At 37.4% G+C, this 26,542-nt stretch overlaps 1 protein-coding gene across 1 annotated transcript in view; it reads right to left on the minus strand.

Moving 5' to 3' along the window:
• Positions 1 to 26,542, minus strand: part of si:dkey-215k6.1 (transmembrane protein 132C) — a 293,932-nt gene that overhangs the window by 129,249 nt on the left and 138,141 nt on the right. Inside the window, exon 4 of the mRNA XM_037680032.1 lies at positions 3,970 to 4,110. Coding sequence (XP_037535960.1) covers positions 3,970 to 4,110 — 141 coding nt within the window. The remainder of the gene's footprint in view (positions 1 to 3,969; positions 4,111 to 26,542) is intronic.

The raw sequence follows: 26,542 nt of genomic DNA on the forward strand, positions 1-26,542 counted from the left end.
AGAGGACCTGATTTAACTTTTAGAATAAAAATAAAATAAAAAAATACTAGTTTTATTTATTTTCCAGTATTCAGTGCTGTCCATCTCAAAAGCGAAATTGATTTGCTTCTTTGAATCTGACATGAGCATGTTTCTACAGCTCCACACATGCACGTGTGCACAAAAAGACCATCTGCATTACTATATAATATACTGTATCATACTTCAATTCAATTCAATTCAGTTTATTTATATAGCGCCAAATCACAACAAAGTTGTCTCAGGACACTTTACAGGAACATTCACATACATAAAAGCCAATTAGTAAAGTTCTCTATCTAAAGAATCCAGCAGACAAGATGAATCTTGGCTTTGTTGCAGTCTCCCATCCTGAGCAAGCACAGTGGGAACAGTAGAAAGGAAAAACTCCCTTCACCACTTCACTTCACCACTTGCTCTTGTCAAGGACGGATGCATTCCCTCTCCTCTCCCTCCTCCGCTTTGCTTTGCTCTGTCCTGTCTGTGAAACTGCTTCAGAGCCTCTCATTCCATATCTTCTAAACTGCAAATTTTTGCTATGGATCTGGTCAGTTGGTCTCTCAACGCAATTGTTATTTTTTTTTTTTTGGCCGATGAGACGAGCGTCAAGCAAGCCGACTTTTCTCGAGGAGAAGACAAGTGCCATGGATGCATATACAATTGAATTTATGATAACTGGTTTCCTGCTTTTTGGATTTGGCTGGTTCCTGGTGTATCAACAAACAAGGAAGTCGTCGGCAGTACATTTGGTCCTGGTCAGCCTGCCTGCGTCTATCCACTTAATTTGAACCTTTGTGATTCGAGAGGACCAGCAAAGAGTCAAGGCAGACACAGTAAAGTTCTACCTGTTCTCAAAACAATTGCCACTTATCTGAATTCGGCTCTCCGGCTGGCCTTTGGCCACCTTATCTCAATTCACCTGGAGGCCCTGTAAATTTGATGCTCTGCCCCCTCCCTTTCCCTCCCACTGAGGAAGTCTGCAGACCTATCAGAGGGACCCGGCTGAATCAACATTTCAGGACTCTCAGATTCTCTCTGGTGCTGTTCCAGGTCGACCTCAGCATGAGAGCGTTTACGGATCTCACCAGGGGGAACTGACTGATTGTACCGTTCTTATCAGAACTCCTACAGTGCCTCTGGAGTGTCCTTTCATGACCCCCTCTCTTGTCGTCTTCCTTCCCCTGCAGAATGTCTACGTCACTATGTGCCTATGTGCAGGGTGTTTTATTAATATCAGGGTCTTTCTCCTCGGTCAAGGAGAAACAGTCTGATAAGATTTTTTTTTTTTGCCCCCAAATCCAATACGCATCACTTTCATTATTTTGTGTTCGTCTAAACAGCTCTCACTTGTAAATGAGACGTCGAGGCTCAAAGTGATATATCTGTGTAAGTAAAGGTTGAATGAAAAATACAATATAATTATGTTTGTTATATTTGATTGTAAAAAAAAAATCACAATGCATAAAATAAATGATACCATTTCATAGTGAAAACTTTAATTTGTATTTTAATGTTATATACTCAGAGACTTAGCACTGTAGTGCTCATGAGTAAAAACACAATTTAAGAATTGTGTTTGTTAGACAGTGATATTCTAAACAGCTGGACAACTTCTAGTTTTCTAATAATCACATAGTGAACCAAGTGTTACTGTTCATGTCAAATCTTTGTTTTGGCCTTTATGTGCGTTCACCTTCTATTCTTTTTTGTTTGAAGTTGTTTTTTGTTTAATTTTATGAGTCTGGATCCTGGTCTATCTGTCAGCTCGTCTTTTTTGTCCGTCCATAAGCTCTTCATTTGAAAGCTTAAAGATGTTTGGTCATCTCTTTTATGTTCTACTCTGTCACTTTGTGATCAGTCATTGCTGCTGATGCTTTCTATCAGTCAAGGAAAGGCGTAGCTAACGGTTAGCTAAGTGGTGCTAATGGAGCTGTGTTCTGGCAATAACAGCTTCATCCAATAGAAAGACATTTATCACAAATGCTCTGAACCAACGAAGAAGAACAAAGGAGCAAAGGAGAAGAAAGAAAGAAGACTGAAAATGAGGGACATGCATTATAAAAAAGGTATAAGGGCATGGAGCAAAGTCAGAACAAAAGTTAAACAAAGTAGAGTTAAACAATTAATCGTGAGGAAAAGTAGAAGACAAGGACTCGCACTATATTTCCCTGATCGTTTCCCATGTTGCTAACTCAACTACATACAGCATGCTTTGCATTTCTTGTGTTTTGTTATGCTATTGGGATCTTTGTGGCACGCATGCAACCAGCAGTTTAATGTCTCTTGACTGCCATAAACAGAAAATAAAATGCTCATTTCCCTTCTTCTGGTCCTCATTGCTCATTCTCTCACATCCTTTGAAATAGACGCAAAGGCACAATAATTTTATAAACGTGAACTGAGGACACATTAGCTTTAAACTATATCTAGAGATTAGCATTGTGTCCCTTAAAACCAGTGCCATACTGTATGTTTGGCATTTTATTTACAAATCAAAAACTGTTTTAAAATATCCTTATTTTAAAGTAATGAAATGTGCTGAACAGCCTAGACTTTTGGGTCTTCAAAGAGCAAAAGACAAATCATGTACTTATAGAGTTAAAATGCGCCTAAAGTAAACTTAATGCTTGGTTTCATCAACAAGCCTTAAATATAAAGTTTTCAACTTGACGGGTAAAATTGGAGAATTACTTTTAAATGCCAAGAGCTTTGAGAAAATATAACAGTTAAAATTCTGGGGCTTTGTTAAAATGAATCAAATAAATATGATTGAGAAACTTCAAAATTGCTTTAAAAATGAAGGTCATGTTGAAATTTGTCAAGCATTTTGCAGTACTGTCCAACATTTTAACTGTAATTTATCAATCATTATATAGTACCCTGAAAACTGGGCGCATAATAGTTGTAAACTACACCAGTGAAAACTGACCATAATGCATTGCAGCATGAGCCGACACATCAAGCTAATCGAGGCTAATGTTAACGTCTGCAGTTCATTATTCTGATTTCAGACTCACTGAAAATATCTCTGATTATCTATGTTTATTTATAATTATGGTTATATATGAAACATTGATAACAATGATTCATCATTTTAGTATTTTGAAGGTTAAGTATTAAAATCCCTGGTTGTATATATAAAAAAACACATCAAAAGTGTGAATTGCGTTAAAATACGTTATGTTAGTGTATGGAGGTAAATTATGGTAATTAGATTTTCTCAACCAAAATACACCATTGATGTCCACCACCTCAAAATCAGGCATGAATAACATCACATTTGGCTGACCAATTTTTTATGCAATACCTGACTGAATACTTGGGACATAACTATAAAATATGCTGCATTCCAGGTGCGTTTGAAATATCCCTATAGTCTATTAAATAGTGACCCCAATGCAGAGTGAATGAAAAGTCAACATTTTAAACCCAGTCTTCATATTTATCAGCTTTTAAAGACACTTAATATAAAGAAAGTTTGGTTTGTTCAAGCTTCTGCTTTTAAATATTTTTTCCAATTATTTAAAACATGATTTTAAATGTTTATGGGTGGATTACGGCAAATGTTAAAATAAATCAATGTGGTTAAAATGAACACAGTCTCAAAGGGAAGTGGTCACCCATACTGATTTTAAAATTCTATTTTACCGTGTCACAAAAATAACAAAAACCCTTTGCAATGTCTGCACAAAATAATTAGCCTTTTCTTACACACCGACAGTTTTTATTTCATGTGGACTGCCACCACAAAACACCTAAGCTATCTTGTTGCACAAAAAAAAACAGAGCTCTATCAATTTTCTGGCCTTGAAGCAAAATAATCAAAGCCCATTTCAGACATCTTATGCACCCACCATATGCTTTGTTCAAGGAATAGGAGCAGGCGCTGCTGGATGACAAGAAGATGTTGGGGAAAAAAGAAGTGAACGGTTATGTGAGCTTCAGTTCTACCTCTCTGCTGTGGAGGAGGACTTTCTCTGACATATCACTGCCAAGTAACTGCTTCCCGGTGCCATTTCCTGTTTGATCTCCCACGCGACAAAGTTGCTGGGTTTCACAGCCAGGAAGTTGATGCCCGACTGGAACCACACCCTACAGAGAAGAAACAGACAGAACAAATCAGAATGTAGGGTTAATCTAAAACTCAGACGCTCAATATAAACAAAGAAGCTAAGGTATGCGTGAAAGTTGGGAGGGAATTTATTTAAAAACATAATCTGTCTAGTTTTCTTGGAATTCCGCTGCTTGAATTTGCTTTCTGATTTATCTTTGATCTCTGCCAGACTTCCTTATCTTTTAATTCACCAAACACAGATCTGCCTCCCAAGCAAAAGGTACGACAGACAAACGACAAAACAGTGACAGGAGACGCTTTTATTTTTTATGTTTTAACCAAATCAGTCTATTCTTGACAAACCTGAAGTACACTGAGCCTATAATTGATGAAAGGATATATTAAAAGTGTTTTTATTTCTTGTTATTTGATTTATTTACAATTTTTAATACCTATTTTTCTTCAACGGAAAATTTTATATTGTTTTTAACTAGTTGTTTAATTAAACCAAAAAAGTCCATGCTCAATAAACCAGGTATACAATCCAACAATTTTCAGTCAGGTCATCTGGACAGTTTTTTTTTTTTTCTGAAACGTTTCACCTTCCATCCGGAAGGCTTCATCAGTCAAGGAAACACTCAACACAAAACTGATTCTTCCCCCAAACAGCTTATTCCAAAGTGGAACAAACCAGTTATGTTGGTGCTAAGATGGCGTCTTTGGCACGCCCCCTCTTGTGCCGGCCCTCTTCCTCGTTTGCAGTCATGTCAAACTGGTTCAAAACGTGGTAACAAAGGTGAAACGTTTCAGAAAAAAAAAACGAAACTGTCCAGATGACCTCACTGAAAATTGTTGGATTGTATACCTGGATTATTGAGCATGGACTTTTTTTGGTTTTGAACCAGTTTGACATGACTGTCGACGAGGAAGAGGGTCAGCACAAGAGGAGGGGGCGTGCCAAAGACACCATCTTAGCACCAACATAACTGGTTTGTTCCACTTTGGAGTAAGCTGTTTGGGGGAAGAATCAGTTTTGTGTTGTGTGTTTCCTTGACTGATGAAGCCTTCCGGATGGAAGGTGAAATGTTTCAGAAAAATAAAAATAAAAACTCTCCATATGACCTGACTGAAAATTGTTGGATATTTTTTTAATTCTTCTGGTATATTTTCACATTTTTTGTTTCATGTTCTATCTTTTGTCTTTTTTTTTTTTTCCCATCTAACCCTGTTCATAGCAAATCTTTACATTATCTATTGTTTCTAGCACTCTTGTCTTCCATTTTCCCCTCTGCTACACATCGTTTTACTTTAATCTAAATTATTCCTTCAACAAACCCATTCTCTTCCTCATCCTTCCCCTCCTTCTGTTCCAAATGTCCTCCTTCCCCATCGTTTCCCCTCTAATCTCTCTACTTTATTTTCTTTCACCAGGTCTCTTCTTTCATCTCAGTCTTTTCTTATTCTTCAACTCCTCCTCAGTCTTTCATCCATCCCTCTGTGATTTCTTCCCTTCCTTCTTTATGTTCCTTTCTTCATCCTTCCCTCTCAGTCTCAAAGCATCCTGTGGTTTATGTCCCTTTATTTTCATCCTCGTCTTCTTTTGTCTAATCTGTTCCAGTGTGATTTGCTCTATTTATCACCTTGACGTGACCCTCCCTTGGTTTATTAATCCATTTTTTTACCCTTCTCTTTCAAAATAATAATAATAAATAATATTACAAATGCTCTGATGCAAAATTCTGTTCTTTTTAATAGATAAAAGAACAAAATGCCAATCCTCTTTGTTTTCTTTCTCACAATTACTTTGTCTTTGAATTGCTTTATGTCTTGCCAAAAACTGCTCAAATATATGTCACGCATGCCTATTGAAATTGTACACGTGTGTCTTGTGCGTGTGTGTTGTTGGTTTTGTGCTAATTTTGAAAAACTGGGAGAGAAAAAGGAAGCATTTCAAAGAAAACAGATTGTTCCACCTTGTAAGGTGGAGCCCAGAATGTGCCGACTTACACAAGGAACTGGATTACCGTGAAACTTGAATTTATTAAAAAAAACAAAAATGGAAGGATGACATGACACCAAACTACCGGTACCAACAAATTCTAAAGAGAACGTGGTGAAAAAACTGGGAGTACTGGACCTGGTGTAATCACACACAATGGTGAACTGATGAGTGAATGGAGACAGAGGAAATAAATGGACTGACTGCACAGAGAAATTCAGATAGAACACAGAAAATAAACCAGGAAGGAATAAACACAAAAGGCTACTAAAAGATAACCACAAATACTTGGAAATTGGACTACCAACCTTGTGTTTAGTTGGTAACGGACTCTAACAGTCCATCTGATGTTCCTTTACATCAAAAATGACCCATTTGTGTGAACTTTTAGTTTCAATTTCACATCCTATGCAGATTCAAAGACCTACAGAAATGTGGTCTTTCATTTTTATTTTTATTTTTTTAAAGGGCCACGGTAGCTCAGTGGTCAATACTGCGATCTAGTATTTCTGAGGTTGCAGGTTCAAGCCCAGGTTGTGTCAGGAATTTCATCCAACATAAAACAAACTGTCAAATATTTCACGAGTTCACTCATTGCGGTGAACCCTGAAGAAGAGAGCAGCCAAAAGAAACTCACCTATTTTATTCAATTAAAGAGTGACGGACCAATACATAAATGTTTTTTCCCCACTTCACTTTATTTCTATTCAGCTTCATGTAAAAGTATCAAAACAAGAACATATTCAGCCAAATAACTATTTTATTTTTCTTCTTTCGGCTGCTCCCTTCTTCAGGGGTTGCCACAGCGAATTAACTCGCACGAAGACTTGACAATTGTTTTAACACCGGATGCCCTTCCTGACGTTCCACAAACCACCGAGCTACCACAGCCCTCTGTGTGGAGCAGAGAGCTGCTATCTAGGGCACCCTGGTGAGCAGATAGTGGGGGTTAAGGGCCTTGCTCAAGGGCCCAGAGTGGGGCAAATGAGGGTGGAGACAGGTGTGAATGCCTCATTTATCTGACCAACATTTTGATGTTGTCGGTCCGGGGAGTTGAACAAGTGATCTTCTGATCACAGGCTCACCATCTCATCTACATCACCACTCCCCATAGCTAAAGAACTTTATAAATCCCTATAATGGGAACTAAATTACCAGAGGTCTGGAGCAAACAATCACCATACAAACACTTGTTTTTTTTTAGCTCCAAAAGCATCCCTCAAACATGAATATTATCAGAATCCAAAATAACTTTAGCAGTCTAAGATGTTTATTCTAAAATGTGACTTTTACTGGGACAAAGATCTCCTGCGTTGCTCTGTGGAGCGTTCAGGCATCACTAGTGTCTCATTAAAAGACCCAGGACGTTCATTAAAAATGAAGAGGGTAGCTTCTGAGTCTTCAGCTAAGTTCTCATTTTCTTCTCTAGTGCAGCCTGAAAAGAATTAAGCAACATGCAAAGCATCGAGGCATCGTTCATGATCTGCTTACTGATCCCTTTCTTCTTATCCATCACAACCCCGAACACAACAAAACGCAGCATAAAGACAAAAAGCTGGATGTTCAGCTGGTAGAAACACATCGCAAGACATCTTTTTTGCAAACAATTTACATCTTATGAGAAGTTAAAATCTTAAGAAGACAAAAAAGTTTGTGGAAACGTATATTAATTTAAATCTGTATTGCATCCATATTCACTGAGCATGCAGAGAACAACATCATGGGCAAATCAAACATGCCACACTCAGTTTCACAATTTCTGACCCTGGGTTTATTCTGTTTATGGTGAGTCGTGTAGTGCAGAAACGTTTTAGAGGAAGAAAAAAAAAACATCTGAAAATAGATTCATAGCAAAGAGAAATTACTTTAATGCTCTGACTGTGGTACAAGCAAAACAGGAAAAAAAAAAAAAACACAATTATATCTTTGCATCAGAACTCCACAAACCTAACAAGATAAATGTTAAATTAAAACTGAAATTACTTCAGAAATCATTCCCAGATAGTATTTGTATTTTGGTAGCAGGTTCCATTTCACAATGACTTTAACTCTCGCAATTTTGCAACAGATTAAAAAAATAATACTACTAAAGTTTGAGATATTCTAAAAAAAGTTTCATTTTATTAATCAGACAAATCCCATTGAGATCACAGATCTCTTTTGCAAGGGAGGCTTAGGCCTGAAGACAGCCTAGCATGCATGTCTGAGTACCCGGAGAAAACCCACACAAGCACAAGAAGAACATGCAAACTCGACAGAAGGACCCCCTTGTCCAACCGGGGATTGAACCCAGGACCTTCTTGCTCTGAGGCAACAATGCTAACCACTGAACGGTCGAGCTGCCATTTGATTTTGCGCTTCCCCTCAAGTCCAAGAACATTTTTTAACTTATTTATTTGTTCTTACAGAACAAAAAAAAAACAATTTTACAACTCATCCCAAGACAACAACAATCACTGAACACTGCGATGTTATTTTTTGCTGTGCATTTATTAACTTCTAGAACTGACATCACAAGGACCAGCTGTGTTCATGGCCATTCTTTTTTTGTTACACTTCCACAGAGTTTGCAGTGATTTTGTTTGTTCCTCAGAATGTGAATGCTGCAACATTCAGGCCCCTGCGCCATTGTTTTGTCCATAGTAGTTCCTTTTTCTCTTTTGCAAATCAACAAGTTTTTTTCAGCCTAAAAGCTGCCTGAATGATCGAGTTCGAATGTTGTGTTTACAACCAAGCTCACTTAACAGGGAACTTATAACTATTCCTCTTTTTTTCTGCTTTTAAGTTGTTGCCTGCAACATCTCAACACATTAGTTTGGACTCACATCAGCTGACCCAATTATTCTAATACACTTTGAATTTTAGTTTTAGTGGGAATGCAACAGAACAGGGCTCCCATGATGTTTAGGACTTCCTAAAACAAGATGCAGGGTCTAAAACCATCTTTAAATAAAATAACTCATTTTGTCCTTTGGTGTATGGGTCAGGTTTCCGCTGAGCATGTGTGCGTGTGAATGTGTGTGGTGTGTCTGTACGTCTGTCATCGAGCCAGATGATGGACAGGACTGCGTCCATAAGCTGCTTCTGTCAAATCTGTGTAAAGTCACAGAACCTGACGAGTGACAGTGAGTGGTTCTCTCACTGTCTGTTTTTGGTAATATGGGGAGACAAGTTAACTTCTCCCTCTTCTCTTTTTCACTTCCCCTTGCTCACCACCTTTGTATTTATCAACCTTTGTTATATTTTACCTGTCAGTGATACTGCTCTGTCTGGAGGCTGTACTGTTCTATAACACTTTTTGTATCAGTAAATTGGCAACTGCTGGTATTATTCAATGATTGTTTTAATTATTTTCAGTGATTCGATGTGGAAAAAAAATATGCAGCATAAAACATAAGCTGCGCCTCATCCCTCCTCTGCTTCAGTCTAAGTCAATGAGCAGCTCACAGAGCTTTACAAGTGATTTTATTTCCACTTTATTGTAGAGCTGTGCTTTGTTTATGACCAGTCAGCATGAGTTTTCAATAAGTAAAAAGTAAGCAGAGAGCAAAGGCACAAGCCATTCTGTTTGTTATTTTTATTAAAGCACCAATGAAATTTCATAACACAAATATAAACTTTTTTTTATTTTTTTTTGGTTAATGTCATGGTGGAAGGCTGCTTGATGCAAAGCAGGAAATAGTAAAAGCTGGCACACACCTGGAGTCCAGTGACGTGCGGTGAGGTTTGTGACAGGGGAGGCTGACTCGTTTGGAATCGGATGCTCACATATATTAACCCAAAATAAAAACTTATATTTCAATTTAGCCTTTTTTGTTTTCTTTTAAAAAGACAACTAATTATGCTTTAATCAACTCCATACTCCTCTCTTAAAAAAAAAAAAAAAGCATATATTATCTTGCCTTTATTTATTCTACACTGAGGCTGTTAGACTCATGAATCTTTAACCAGAATAAGCACTGTGAAAAAAAATCACACCGTGTTGCTGCTGATCTGTTTCATGTTGCTGCTGATCTGTTTCATGTTGATGTGTTCATGCGTACTCATCTGCTCACTCAGACTCATGTTCATGCTGCTGTTCAGTGTAATGTTTTTATGCTACTAGTGCTTAGTGTATATTTAGTTGATGTTTTTCTTAGTTCATATCTTGGATCTTATTACTGTTTTTCTTTTACATTTCATTGTTGGATGTAACTGGGAGCCTGTGTACATAAATTCGTTCCACCACATGTACTACATGGGGTGCGAATGACAAATAAAACACCTTGAATCCTTATTTTAAGATGAATGAGTTTAGAAAAATCCTTTAGTTTTTGAGATATGATCTTCCACCCCCGCCCCTCTGCGTAAAATAAAAATGCACAGCAACGTTTCATTGTCCCTATGGGGCAACACTGCCCCCTATCGATGCAGCACGGTACTTTCCGCTTCACCCTGTGTATTTTTACCGTCCGTTTATGACCAATTAGAAAGAAGAAATATGTCATATACATTCATTCAATATATAAGACAGACTGTATAACATCAGCGTGTGTAGCACACGTGTAATCAAACATGTATATTGGCGATATAAAGAGAGAACAGTGGGCATTCTCCAACTGCCTACTATTGTATATGACACAGCACCACCAGAGGTGAAGCGCAGCACTGACCCCACATTGATTGAACAGGTAATGTGTAAATTATGCTATTTTGACCACTGAAGTGGTGAAATAATTCAGAAAACAGTTTTATAAAACACTTTTATAGAACAGTCAAGGGGTCAAATGTATTTTCTTTTATCATTTTACATCATATTTTACTTGTCATGATGGCAGATGAGGCACTGCCTTGCCTGCTTCTCCCGACTGCACATCACTGCTGCAGTCTGTGATGCTAAAACGTTCTGACAAAGCCCGAAACCTTGGTGTGATTCTGGCCTGTCATATTAAAACAATTACAATGACAACCTTCTAACACCTGAGGATTATAGCTAGAATTAACAGACTAAATACTCAGCAGAACCTAAAAGAAACCCATACATGCATTTATTTTCAGCTGACGACTTGAGAATTGACTTTAAAATCTTCTTGCTGGTTTACAAAGCACTAAATGATCTAGGTCCAAAATACATCTCTGATCTTCTGCTGCATTGTGAACCATCAAGACCTTTGAGGTCGTCTGGATGAATCTGCTTTCTGTCTAGAAACAAACACGCAGATGCTGCATTCAGCTTTTATGCAACAAACATGAGGAACAAACCCCCATAGAATGTATGGACAGCTTCCACTGTGGTTGCTTTAAAATGAGGTTAACAGTTGTTCTATTCGCTGCTGCCTTTGATTAAAGCAAACAATTATTTTATGCCATTTTTCTATTCAATTAAATTTTATTTCAGTTCCTAATGAGAATTTGCATTTAAGTTTTATTATTATATGTATTTTTGAGCGTATGTAATTTTACATTTTATTTTTACTAACACATTTATTGTTCTTTGCTCTTTCTCAAAATGTTTTACATTGTTTGTGTAAAGCTCTTTTTGTTGCCTTGTTGCTGAAATGTGCTATCGAAATAAAGCTGCCTTTAATCTAATAATTCAGAATATAGAAATGCATTTTGAGAGATATTTTGAGAACTTAGGTTTACTGCATCTGTAGTTACTCATTGGAATATAAAGAAAATCAATTAAAAAATGGTTTGTGAGAAAGAAACCTGTAACTAGATTAGGAAATCTGCTTTTATTAAATTATTTTTTAAAGCTCACATAATGAAATTAAAGACCTAGCATTCTTTAAAGGAATGCATATGCCCATCACCTTTCGTGATAATTTTAATTAAAAATGGCCACCAAAACCAAATCTTCTAAGACGTGTTTATGCTTTGGGTTTATGTTAAATATTACACTCAGCTACTACCACATTCACTTTAGCTCATCATCTATAAATTGGTGTATGTTATAGTTTATATGTTGGCAAAAGTCGATTAGCTGAGGCTGCCATCTTGAAGTAGGTTGACTCTAAATGTTAATAATAAATGTGCAGCAATCTAGTGGTTCAAGAAATATTTTGCTAACAAACAGATATAGTACAAGACACAGATTTCACTAGTTTAAGGCAAAGTTTTAAAATCAGACCTCACTCAATCAGTTACGCTTAGAGTTTCCATTAGTAAAGAGTATCAGCTACTACCACACGCAGTTCAAATTCATTAGCTGTAAAATTTCATGACTTATATCCACCGTTGTGTTTGCTGAGGAAGATGTAGAAGCTATCAGGAAGGAGATACTACAAAAGTTCTTCAGCTGTTTAGATGTTCATGCCATAATTACTTTATCAAAGATTCATTCAAATTTGGTGAGTGGTCCATGAGATATTTTTATTTTTTTATTGTTTTTTTTGTTTGTTTATTGATTTCTTTGAATGGTGTTTTGTTTGATTTTTAATCATTTTATGATATATATTTTTTGTTTGTTTTGTGTGCAGCACTCTGGCCAACAGCAGTTGTCCTAAAATGGGCAACAACAAATTTGATTTGATTTAATTTGATTTTTTTTATTTTTATGGTACACACATAGTGAACACACGCACCAATACAGACATAGGCCATGAAAAAAATCAAAAAAACATTTCTCCATCTTTTCCTTTGACAGTGGACAAGAATAATGCAAGATGACTTTTAAATCCATGTCACTTAAAGCTTTTTCATTCAGCTTTAGATGGACGGTAACACTAAATCTGCTCTGTTTAAAGATACAAGTTCAACTGTGAGGATAAAAGACAGAAAAGTGAATGAGATGATGCACAATATTTTACTTACATTTTCCACAAAGGAATACTGACCCAGGAAGTTGAAAAGGGATATGACAAACTGTTTAGATAAAATGAAAAATCATCTGTGTACATCATTTAATCGCATTTCAAATCGACACCCTGGCTCTTTAAAACGTGTAAAGACCAGAATAGGTTTGTACACACATGTACACTATTCCTCTTCTCTACAGGATCAAATTCAGTGAAAGTACAAGGTCATGTGATCATGCGAGTCACATCAGTCCGTGTAAAAGTAAATAACTTTAGTATTACTAGGCTTCCTCAGGAACAGTTGACATTGTAGCAACATTTTATCCTCAGACTGACAAAAATAGGAAGGAAGAGAAGATATTGAGAAACAGAAAAAAAATAAAAGACCCCAAATAAAATCTACACCTCGACACCAAGCCCACACTAGATAAACCCTCCAGTGTCGGTACAGAACCCTCCGAAGAGACATAATGGTCAGTCCCTTTGCCAGCACTGCAATGATCAATTGAGATTTCAGCAACAGCTCATAAGCACTAGAAGATCAACAATTTGGCCATTTACCACACAGACTAACAATTCATCTTGCAGCAGATGGTGTAGACAGTGTTTGTGCACTTTGACTAGCGTTCTCGCTATAATCCTGACCTCACTTTTTGTCTGACCTCTTTGCCTTTTCCCCTTTTTTATAACTTTGAAGTCAGTTTTACAGAGTAAACAGCATATGCTTTTTGTATTTTTGCTTTAATTTAAAGCTTTTTTTTTTTTTTTCTTGTGACAGCTTCTGGGCTAACTGGGACCAGTACTTATCCAAGCTCCTGCACCCACTACACCTGTTTACAAAGAGCTGTGAGAGAATGAGTGGGTGTGTGAACCTCCCTGACAGCGCTCCTCTCTAGACAACAGGCTGATGTGACATGTAGTGCTGTTCCAGTCGCTCCCAGAAACACACTTCAAACTCCAGCTGCCCTCTTATTATATTGTCTCTGCTTCATGCTTTGTTTGTGGCAGTTTTTGCTAGTTTTATTGACATGTTTATGTCTGTTTTCCACTGCCCACTGGTATTTTGGTTACCATTGTTAGCATTTGGTGGCTTGTGATTTTCTTACTTGGCTATTTGTGTGTTTTTGTGAAACGTCTTTGTGCTTGTTAGCATAAAATAACTACTAGTTTTTTCGTGTAAGTGCAATGAAGTGAAACAATGATGACTACGTAGACTTACAGAAGAAAGTGTTAATGTGTGCATATGAGAGATTTCCACAATTTCAATAAAAACAGCTCTAATCAATATCAGGTTACACAAAGAGACAAACAAAACCCTTTTTACATAAAGTTTTTCTTTTAGACACCAGCCTCTTTGAAACGACCCTGTAATTTTTGTCCTGCTTTCAAACGGGTTGGTAACCCTGCTATGACATAAAACATTAGCCAGAATGTGGATGGTCTTTGCAGCGTTCTGGTGAGGTCTTCAGATATCTACTAGGTATGCACAGTGCTCCCTGTTTTATCCCTGTATTATCACATTACCATGTGATAATATGTGACAAGTCCATAATGGTTTTGAGCATGCACAAACTGGCATAGCAATGATGACATGCCATAGATCATGACTAGATCATTGTGGAACAAGGTGGCAACATATCCATGGCAGCCTATGACCACAAGTATTGGTGTTGTAACCAAAACAACATGCAAAGACTTGATCTTTCATTTAAAAAAAAAAAGAAAAGATTACACTGAATCTCTTAATGACAGCAAAAATTGGGGGTTATTGAAGTGATACAGAAAATGTAAATCAGCCGAACAGTATCAGAATCCAAAAAGATGGGGTCAAGGCCTCAACCCAGACTTCATGGCATCTTTGTTTCTATCTAAGTAGGTTCCCCGATAACATGTCACGTCTTAATGCACTGCCTGATAAACAAAATTCTACTTCATGGGTTTGTCATTGAAGATTTGAATGTCTAAGCTACAACTGTAATTGAGACAAGGTCAAAGAAACAACCTAGCCCAAAAGCGATATTTGTTGGAAGAGTGTTGGGCATGATCTTGTAGTGGGTAGTTGTAGCCTGACATGAATCAAGTGCCATGCCAGAGCAAGCAAGGGTGCAATAAAACCTCTCATGCTAAAAAATATCAAGGAAAATCTTATTTGTTGAGTACTGAGAGCAGAGCAGACCAGTGATTGTCTTCACACTGAATGAGTTCTTAGAAATTAGCTATGATCCAACCGCATTCAGATATGTTGGTTAGGTTTGGTAGAGCAAAGTGTGGTTGACATACAGTGCGAGAGAGGCTTTAATAAATACATAAAGTCATAGGCTCTTCTTAGCTTTCAGTCTTTTCAAGATAAAAAATGTTCATAAAAGTTGTAATTTACTGTTGAGTTTGAGTTTTCAAAAAAGATGGCTCAGATTTTAACCTCAGGTATAATTATATTATCAATTACTGACTGATTAAGATCTGTTTTAACATAAGCTGCACCATATTGATTACTGTTTTAAAATGTACATTTCTTGTAAACCAGGTCTCATCATTATTAGGGATAAATAAACAAATGGAAAACCTATATCTTGCAAAATCATCTCTTGAGTTGCAGACCATTGTTCCAAGCAACAGGAAGTAATGAACCACTGAAAACACCCAGCAATCACAAGATTTGAAAGAAACAGCCTGAATATCAATTATTATCCCCTGAACAGAATTTTGTGCTTTGACTTCCTGGTTCAACTGGGTTTCATTTACTGAAAGGAAATGCACTTAAAAATTAAAGATCAAGTTCATGGCTAAGGCAGATTTGTCTGCTTTGGGTCAGAGCAGCATCAAACCAGGTCCTTGGTGGTCTCTGGTTATTGTTGCTAACATTTTATCGTATCTCTTTTTTTTGTTCCAGTTAGTATAACTCACTCTGCATTTCTTCACGATCAGCGGTTTGACCAGGTTGGACCCAACTAACACGTTTTGAGATCACCTTTCACACTGCAAGTGTGAAAGGCAATAACACGTCAAGTGAGTTTGAGGATCTTGTCTGGATAGATTTCTGAAGTAGTTCCAGGATATAATGGAAATATACAAAAAAAAATTAGATATTTTTCACCCTGTGCATCAAGAGGATGCACTATACAACAAGATACATTGTTTTTCACAATCATCATTGACTGGTCTCATCCTTCTTTTTCATCCACCATCGTGGAGTGAAGAGGGGGGATTTAAAATATCCTGTATGTTTGTCATCCCATTTCTGTGTATGGCTACATCTAGGTGTAAGAAAGTTTCCTTTTGAAAAATGGGTTGCCACGTCAAAATCCAAGAAGGTTGCCACCATATATATGTAAACCTGTGTGAGCTGGATAACTTACCTACCTCTTCTCTTATACACAGTGCAACTTCTACCCATTTGAATGTATTGCACCAAAAACATTAGTCTCATTAGGAGAATCAGTCTCCCCACCATCACAGACATCTACACCTCCAGATGCAGGAAGAGGGCCACCTGCATCATGAAGGACCCCACCCACCCAGCACACACACTTTTTGCCCCACTCCCCTCAGGAAGGAGGTTAAGGAGCATTAAGTGTAGAACCACTAGACTGAGGAACAGCTTCTACCCTGAGGCTGTTAGACTCATGAATCTCTAACTAGAATAATCACTGTGAAAAACCATATCATGTTGCTGCTGATCTGTTTCATGTTGCTGCTGATCTGTTTCAATGTTGCTGCTGATCCGTTTCAATGTTGATGTGTTCATGCGTGCACATCTGCTCACAGACTCATGTTCATGTTTGTGCTGATGTTCAATGTTTTATGTTATGAGTGCTTAGTGTATATTTAGTTGATGTTTTTCTTAGTTCATATCTTAGATGTTATTACTGTTTTTCTTAGACATTTTATTGTTGGATGTAACTGGGACCCCGTGTACATAATTTCGCTCCACCACATGTACCACATGAGGTGCGAATGACAATAAAGAAACTCTGACTCTGACTCTGACATTAAGGCGTACTTACTGTTCAATTTCAGTCGAGAAAAAATAAAAACACTCAGCTTGAAAACTACAAACATACACTATTCAAATCCCTCAGGGACAGGGGACATCAGTGTACTGCTTGTTTAAAATGGAAACCCTCTGTTCTTCAATACTGTCAAACAAACAGCTGCAACAAACACTAAATGAAACCATTAAGTAAGATAAAGTACCATGTGCATTAAGCGGCATTTCACTCTAAGATCTGTAATGCTAAAAGTCTGTCTTCACCATTCCTTTCTCCACCTGCTGAAAGTGATCAGCAGTTGAGTGGCTTGTTGCTACATTGCTAATCTAGGACAACAGCCCAGAGGACAAGCTTGAAGCTTCTACAGCAGCCCACCACTATTGTCTGTGTCTTTGTATACAGAGAAATACGCTGTTCTAATTCCACGTGTGGAGGGAAGAAGTGTGGGCTGTTTGATTCCGTGTGTGAGGATTTTCATTTGAAAGAAAACCAGTATCCAAACATCAACAATACATTACCAATTTTCTGCATGACATGTGCATGTGTGGTAGCATGTGTCAATGCTCCCACATGTTGTTGCATATGTGCTGAAATGTGGCTACATTAAGCTGCATCCACAAGAAAAAAGATGCGTACAAAGAAATGGTCAGCTAGAATCCTGATGTTTTTGTGTTGATCACAGAGCCATGTTTTCCCTTTTTCAGCTGCAGAACTGCTGAACCTGCTGCGCTGATATGTGACTCCAAAACATAAATCATTTGTTATAATTCATACAATGAATTCATCTACACTTTCAGACTCCACTCACAGCTTATGTCAATTTACTAATCAGCGCCTGCTGATTTCCATTTCCCCTGCAGCACCCCCCAGCTAAGTCTAATCTTGAACTAATCAGAGGGAATTGTAACACTTGCATTCAATCTCTATTTACCCTGCTTCTTTTATAACATTCAGTGGCCTTGATTTAGCTTTTTAAATGTTTCACCAGAATAATTTAGTGTCTGCTGCTTTGCAGGACAGATGTGAGATGTCGGCAGACAGAAAGAATTTCTATAAGATTCCAGGTAATGTGGACGGCATTGCTGAAAAATGATGTAAAACAAAAAACACAGTTTCAGCAGAAAGCACCTGAAATGTGTTTTCCCCAGTCATATACACTGGTAAATAACAGATAAGTGGAATCCAACAAAAGCAACTCTTCATTTTTATACAAAAATCTTTTTTTACGTAAACTTATGCAACTACAAACTATCTTATTAAGGAGACAATATGTTGCTGAAAGGACACAGCTAAAAAGAAAAAAAAAGTATATTGTGCTTATATGTGTTGTTAAGAGTTGCATACTATGAAAACAAACATAAAAACAAGTTATCTATCCCTAATTATATCAGTTGTTTGAACGAGATTACTTTAGTAGTTTTTCAAATATATTGATATGCAGTTTTGAAATGTGGATGCACACCCCATATAAACCAAACACACAGCTGAATGAGCCGAAAACCACGTGGAAACTTGAGTCCTGTACAATCAGACAATTGTAGAATCTCATAGAAGACGCTCAGGTGGAAATATAAAAGTGAATCTGCTGCTAAATGCAAAAGAAAAGTGCACGAAAGTGAGTAAAACAACTGACGAGGATAAATATTGGGGATCAAACAGGTCAGTGGAGAAAAATATTTCTGCATTCAACAGCTTTCACAAAACTACTGATAGACTGATTACTGTTTCAACATAGCCTGTTTTTTTTTAATCTGCTTACATTATTCAACAAATCTGAGCATAATTACATACTCAACAAAGTTAAGTCAGGTCCTCTGGACGGAGAAGAAGTCTGAAGTCATGTTGTTACCTCCCAATGACACAATCCTCAACCACTGCATTGACCTTTCCACTCTAGCCCCGTTAGAGAAACAAAGAGTCACTAATCTGAGAGTGATACTGGACCCTTCCTTGAAACTTAACAATCATGTAAACGTGATTGTTAAATCATGTTTTTTTCCAGCTGAGGCGACTTTCTAAGCTGAAACCCATATTGTCCAAAAATAACCTGGAGACAGTAATACATGCATTCATAACACCCAGGCTCGATTACTGCAACTCACTCCTGTTTGGTAGCAGTCAGACCTCCACTGCACGACTGCAACTGGTCCAAAATGCGGCAGCCCGATTTTTTAACCAGTACATGCAAAAGAGAGCACATTACACCAGTTTCAGCCTTCCTGCACTGGTTACCGGTTCACTTTAGTATCCAGTTGAAAATACTCCTGTATGTCTATAAATCACTGAACATCTCTGCCCCCTCCTATCTCACTGATCTGCTACAACCGTATGTCCCACTGCGCTCTCTGAGGTCAGCGGACCAGTTGCTTCTCACAGTTCCAGGAACCCGTCTTAAGCACAGAGACAGGGTCTTCTCTGTCGCAGGCGCAAGACTTTGGAATGAGTTACCTCTACCTGTCAGGCAGGCCCCCTCTCTCACAGTTTTTAAATCCCGTTTAAAAACCCACTACTATTCCCTGGCTTTCAACATTATGATCTGTGTTGAACCTGTATGCATCACACTGTTAGTCATTATCTTATTATCTGCTATTATTTTGTTTCTATGTTTTGATTTTACGTCATGTTATGTGTCGCTGTGTGCTTTGCCTGTTTGCTTCTGTTTGTACAGCACTTTGGTTGGCCCTATTGCTGTTTAAAGTGCTTTATAAATAAAATGGTACGGTATGGTTTATTTTTGTTGAAACGTTTCATCTTTCATGCAAAAGACTTCATCAGTCCAAGGAGCCACAACAAACTCAATCTTATAAATAGCACCTTCATATAGTGGGTCAGCCAGTTTGATGGTGCTGAGGTGGTTTCTGGAGTCCGCCCTCTCCCCTGTCAACTCGCCTGAGGCAGTCATAGCCAAAGTGGTTCAAAATCTTGTGGCTCTTTGGATTGATGAAGTCTTTTGGATGAAAGAGGAAACATTTCAACACAAAAAAACCATCCAGAGGACCTGAATGAACTTTGCTGGATTTTCTACCTGGATTATTGAGCATGAACTTTGATATTTTGAACCACTTTGGCTATGACTGACTTGAATGAGTCGGCATTAGAGAGGGTGGAGTCCACTATGTATTTATTATTTTAGTGATGTACATGGTCCAGATCTTTGTAGAGCAGCAGCGCTTCCATGCTTGGACATAAAAGACCTAAAAATAGCATTTTAAACCAGACCAGGGTAACATTTTGAAGCTCAAATACAAAGAGTTCAGAACAAGTTCAGACTTTTTTTTTATTAAAGTTAACAAGTGAAACTCACTATTTTGTCCTGGATGGTTAATAGTTTACAGAGCATCTTAAAGACTTCTTAATGCTTGTGTAAAAATTTAAATGCGGCTTGTACAAATAGTATTATTTGTGTGATTATATTGTCCAACATAACTTATAAGAAATATTTCTTATACCACACACAAATAAAATATTTTAAAGCCTTTACGTTTCCTCTTAAATGTAAATTTAATTGATTTATGACCGGTTTGATTTAGCAACAATCCACGTTGATAAACACCACACTTAATTCATCAATTCACACCTCATGTAAAGATTGCATAAAACAACATCAACAAAAATCACTTTCCCAGCTTTTCCAGTTTGTTGACAGCTTGTCATGTTAAAAAAAAGGTAATTCTGCATCTTTTTATTGTTAGGATCACAACAACAGATTGTTTTCCTTCTGCCTTTCAAAAAGCATTGACAGCAGAAAACAAGATTTAATGATTTGGCAGTTGACTCATTTAAATGCCTTTCGTGTTGACTGAAGTTAGCTTCTGCAGTGAGTTCAGAAATATGCAGCTGCTGTGTTGAAGTTTGTGATGGATCTTCTGTGGAGTTGCTGCTGCTGTAGTTACCACGGCCACAGCTGTTGCTTTGTCATAAATTGTAACTAAATGCAGTAAGTTACCTGCCAGGAATCCCTGGCAAACTTTTTATGCAGTAAATACCAGTTTTCATGGGAAATTATATTCATCTTGCTTTAACCTCGTTTTATATATATAAGTGATGCCCCTGAATGGAGGAATATGTTTTATCAATTTGTATAACCAAAAATTATATAGTTTGGTGGCTGAGCCAGAAAAAAAAATCTTGAAAACGTTTTCTCTGCAACCCATCAAAGTTCTGTGAAAGGATGTGGTTATATTCAGAGAAAGCTGTTTAAATATTTTAGCATTGCATTTCCATTCAAGAATTTATTGACCTGTTGGTTCAAAATGAGGTACAAAGTAAATTAAATTTTCACAGGATGTCTGCAGTACCTTGTTGACTATGACTCTGCTTGTTCAATAAACAATGTAAGATAGTCAATATCTGTTCATTTACTCTTCGATGCACATCAGCTGACTTGTATACAGTAACATTCTTTGGCACTTAGCACACGGCTCTGACCCAGCTGCAGCAGAATCAAGGATTTCATACTTTTGTCCCGAGTGGCATTCAATGACTGCAGTGTTCATCTACTACTAGCACAGGTAAAACAAAATCATCTGGAAGTGTACATACAAATTTTTATTTTCTTCCAGCTGTTTCCACAGTGAGTCATCCACCTCTATCACACTCTGTCCTCTGCATCTTCTGTCCTCACTCCAACTACCGCCATGTTTTCTCTAACTGCATCCATATATCTCCTCTTTAGTCTCCCTCTTTGTCTTTTTCATGGCAGGCTGAATTTCTAGCATCCTTCTTCCACTATACTGACTGTTCATTGATATTATTAGTAATCAATACAGTCTAATGCATGATAAAATGGAAGAGGATCCGAGTTCAGAACCAGTGAGTTAATGACTTAGAAAGTCATTGACCACCTGTGAATCGTGTAATACAGTATGTAACATACTGCATTAATAAAAGTATGTCATAAAAATAATCAATGTAAGCTAATTTCTGATTTATTGTAATAATTTCTTGAATTACAATTGCATTAAATCTGTTGTGAATTATTCAAAGATATTTCTAAATTCAGATTTAAGCAAACTCTCTAATGTTCATGGGTATAAACTCTACAACAGGCTTTAAATAAATTAATTAATGGGAAGTAAGTATGACAGTAGAACTACTGTATATACCATGTTTTTAAAACAAAGTTGTATCATTTACTAAACACATCAATAGATTAAAAAATCTGGATAGAATTTCAGTGTATTGGCCATTGTCACCTAAAGTTATTCATAAACCCTCGGAATGGGTACATTATTCTGATCATCTTCAGAAAACTCTAAATATCAATGTTATGAGTTTTTTTATTTGTTTATTGTTTGTTTTGTTTTGTTTTTTCCCCCAAAGCCGATGGTAAAATATTGGCAATTTGGATAACAGTGAAAAGTAGAACCCAGAGCAACATGAAGAAAAAATGGAGCTAATTATTATTTTCAGTCATAAATGGTTTAAAATTATAATTCAAACTGGTTATTGGTTTTCACTCACATACATATCATTATCATTATCCATCATCACTAATGGCAAATGACAAAAGGGGCAGCAATACCACCAAAATTATTTAAGGCAAATACATTTTATAATTGACCCAAACTAATTACATTTCTAATTTCTGTTTTCTGAGCACCCATTGGTTAGCAACCAGTTTAGACAGTATTATGTTGTTTTCTGCAGACTGACTATAATGCAAGAAAATTCCCACCTTGTTTTTGTAGTTGATGAAAAATGTAGACAAATAAGACAGTAATGAAAAAAAGGACCAATAATCTTGAGGACTTTGTGGGGTTCCAGTGTTTTTTGCCATCTGCAGTTCATCCTGCGTCAGGCAGGCGCTCATGAGCTTCAGCTGAAACCAATTTGGATGACGAGCTCCAAGATTACTTACGGTTCCTGCCGTGTTCCTTCCGATGCTGGAACATTACAGACTAACCAGTATGGTGTCCGATCTTCTGTTTTCTTAAAATCACAATCGCTTTCTACCACCAACTGCTCTGCCATGAAACAAGTCCTGGACATCAGAGTACCTCCTGAGTCTCCAATTGGAATCAGACCTTTTATGAACCTGTTATCACCTGCATGCCCATCTACACACCTGGAATCTCCAACCGTTCTCTCTGTGTGGACTGACTTACAGAAGCTGTAAGACGTATCTTTCAGTGTTCTTAGACCTAAACTACCTTGGCACCAACTTACATGTGATCCCTCCATTTTCAGATCCTACTCAGAGTCCTGTGTACACATTTCCTTCAATCACTTGTAACTAAGTAAATCTCACCTCTGTGAACTCCGAGTTCGAGTCAGATTCTTCTCAGTTCCTTGTGTTATGAACCCTGCAGCATATTAGACCGAGGTCCACTGTTATTTCTTAAAACATGTTTACAAAACTGAACACAACCAAATGAGCTAACTTCTAGTAGTCTCACTAAGTCTTTTGGGTTACTTCTGCTTAAAGGATCTGTCAGTTTTCAGCCTTTTAAAGCCAACAGGCTTTCAGATTTCAGGCAGTAAGGATTTATGCTTTGATGAGAGATTTACCAGTCTTTAAATATGCCACTTATTGGGAATTTCCAGTGGAATCCACTGCATGTAAAGTAAAACTAACAGAAGTAACCATGCACTTAAGATTGTCTGCTTAGTTTCAAAATTGTTGCTTGTGACTTTTCATATGAGGTAAATTTGCAGATGGTTGAAAAAAGCCCAGTCAAACCCATATAACAGATTTTACCAGAATGCATAAAATAATCCTAACAGATTTTTTGTTTTGTTACCGTTTCCTTTTAGCCATCCTATTTGTTAAAAAAAAAAAAGAAAAAAAAAAAACTGTAGTATGCTTTTTTATAACTGTTTATTGTTGTTGCTGTTGTCCATTGTTGTCATTTTTCTTTGTTGAAATCAGGTCTCTCTTGTAAATGAGTCCTCGAGGCTCAATGGGATTTACCTGTATAAAATACCTATATAAAAGGTTGATTGATGGGGGAAAAAAAAAAAAAAAAACTAAAACAGAAGAATAAAGGCAATAAAACTGAATCAAGACAACATACTACATGCATTTTTTAAAACTGACTCTGAGCAAATGGAATCAGATCATGAGAGTAGAAGATTAGGGTGTACGAGTGATGCATTAAAAGAGATTGGAAAATGACAGAAAAGCTACAATGACGTTTAACAGTGGAAGAGAACTTGACAAACGAAGTTTACTTCACATCTCTGTACGTGTTGCACTGCTTCAGTTTGGCTTCGTGAATGTTTTAGTTTCTGCTTCGATTGCTTCTTTGACAGCTGTGTCATCCTGTCTGTCTTTGGTCCAGGTGTTACACGGTGATAAGAGCTCCACCCCAACTCCTTCTCTCCTCCTTCATCCCTGCACCCCCTCCGCCCTGGCCTGATTGAGACCACTAATTCAACGTGCCACCGACAAAAAAAAGCTTCTTTCCGCTTCGTCAGTCAACTCTTTGGAACTCATTCAACAGAAACATCCACGGTAGACTTTTTGAACTTCATTCAATGAGTGAGCTGAATTTATTTGCAAGGGCTGACTCATCTACACTGCTATATGGTGTTACTATTAAAATGACAAATAGATGTGGTTAAAGCCTAATGGGGAGAGAGAATCGAGGGGTTGCTTGGAGCATCACAGGCTCTTGATGACTCTTGAGAAAGAAAATCTGGGCAGGGAAAAGTAAGAGGCCCAAGTTTTCATTTGACGTTGAGTGGACAGCTTTTAAATACAGTGAAGACACGTTCAGACTGAACCGGATCACTTTTTTTAAGTTTTAATGCTGATTAGCTTACATTTGAAAGAGGCTTTAGTGTGATGCTGAAGCACAATGTCTGTTTAAGAAAAGCAGAGGATAAATGCTGCGCTGAACTCCTCCCAGGTAGGGATGTTTGGAAGTAAATTAAACAAATAAATAAATAAATTCTAACATTCTGATGCATGCTTAATAATCCAAGGATGGGTGAGATCCTCTGAATGGGTTCTTCTTTGCTGAAACATTTCCAAAATGGTAAATAAATGGACTGTACTTATATAGTGCCTTTCTATCTTATTTACATACTCAAAGCACTTTACACTACAATTTACCCATTCATACAGCACTCTACTAGATCTCTACAAAGCTAATCGAAAAATCATTCTAAAGAGACTAATCAGTGCTTTAGATCACATTCATACACCGATGGGACACACATCTGAGGCAATGAGGAGTTCAGTGTCTTGCCCAAGGACACCGTTATGACTGTTGGTGGATTCGAACCCCCAACTCTTGCATTGGAGGACGACTGCTCTAACCATTCAGCCACAGCTGCCCATCAAAAGTCAAAAGACTTCTTCAGTCCGAGGAGCTGCAAGAAAACTCAAGGGCCTTGCATACTTCATTTGAAGTGACATAGTCGCGTGATGAAAATTGTGTCATTTTGTTCTCAGAGCAGCGTTGCCTACCTCTTCTCGACACAAGGCCCAGGCAGAACTTTTCCTCACAGGCGTATGCACCAAGGATCATGTGAATTGGTCAGAAGTTTGTGGGTGTGTTTGTCGATGTGGAAATGAGCTTGGACATTCAGCTGTACCACTCTTCGAAAACACACAAAATTGGTCAAATGGTCCAAAACTCCTGGATGGAGATCGTGCAGACATTATGTATGGAAGAGTCTGTCTGCTGAAAAGTTTGGTGCTTTCTTCATGAGAGATTTGTGGACAAACGGCAGATGCAGGGATGAAGTGAAGACCCTGACAGGACGCAACCGTCTGGTTACATATACTGCAGCGGGAGGGGTTTCCAGGAGTTCTGCACGGTGTGTCTCATGGACTATGAATGGGGTGCGCGAAATGAACTTCCTGCATCCCTGTGAATGTGAGTCGACTGTTCAGTTCGGATGGAGTACGCTGGGCTCTTGAGTTTGCTTGCAGCTCCTCAAACTGAAGAAGTCAAAGCAAATATGTTCTTGTTTTTAGTATTTCACCCTGTTTTACAGCACCCTGATTTATTGTTTTGTACACTACGCTTATTTTAATTGCATTTTTACTGTAGTTTATTGCAATCATTGTCTACTGTTATGTTGTCTGTACTTTATATGTTCTGTCTGGAACAGGTCTCTCTTGCAAATGAGTCCCCATGACTCAATAAGACTAGCCTGTATAAATAAAGGTTGAATGAAAAATATATATATTTCAGATAAGAGACGAAACATTTCAACAAAGAAGAAACCCATCTAGAGGACCTGACTTAACCGTGTTAGATGTTTTGTTTAACATTTTGCACTCAGCATATCTTTTGAATATGTTGAGGAAATATGCATTAAATAAATAAACAAACAAAGTCTGAAACTGTGTCTCAGATGTTTCTTTAATTAGTGCTTCCTTCATGAAACTCTGCTTGTTTGCCAACAAGTTCCAGGTAAATTTTCCTTCACAGTTTGTAACTGTTGTTTAAAGTAAAAAAAATACAAAAGTATGTTGTGTATGCCTCCTAAAAATCTTGTGTTGAGAGTTAAGTGTGTTCACAAACTTCCAGGCCCCATCTCCTCATTGTGTTACTCCCTGCTAGAGTCAGAGTACTCTCCATCACCACCCACATGTTTTACCCTCATGGATAAAGCTCGTTGTAACACTCATGGTGACAAAAACAATAAGGTGAAATAATAAAATTAAGCAACTAAAGTAGATAAAGTTATATACTGTGTATATATATATATATATATATATATATATATATATATATATATATAT

This window comes from Nematolebias whitei, chromosome 8, assembly GCF_014905685.2.
Source record: "Nematolebias whitei isolate Nwh7 chromosome 8, NemWhi1, whole genome shotgun sequence".
Classification (NCBI taxonomy): domain Eukaryota; kingdom Metazoa; phylum Chordata; class Actinopteri; order Cyprinodontiformes; family Rivulidae; genus Nematolebias; species Nematolebias whitei.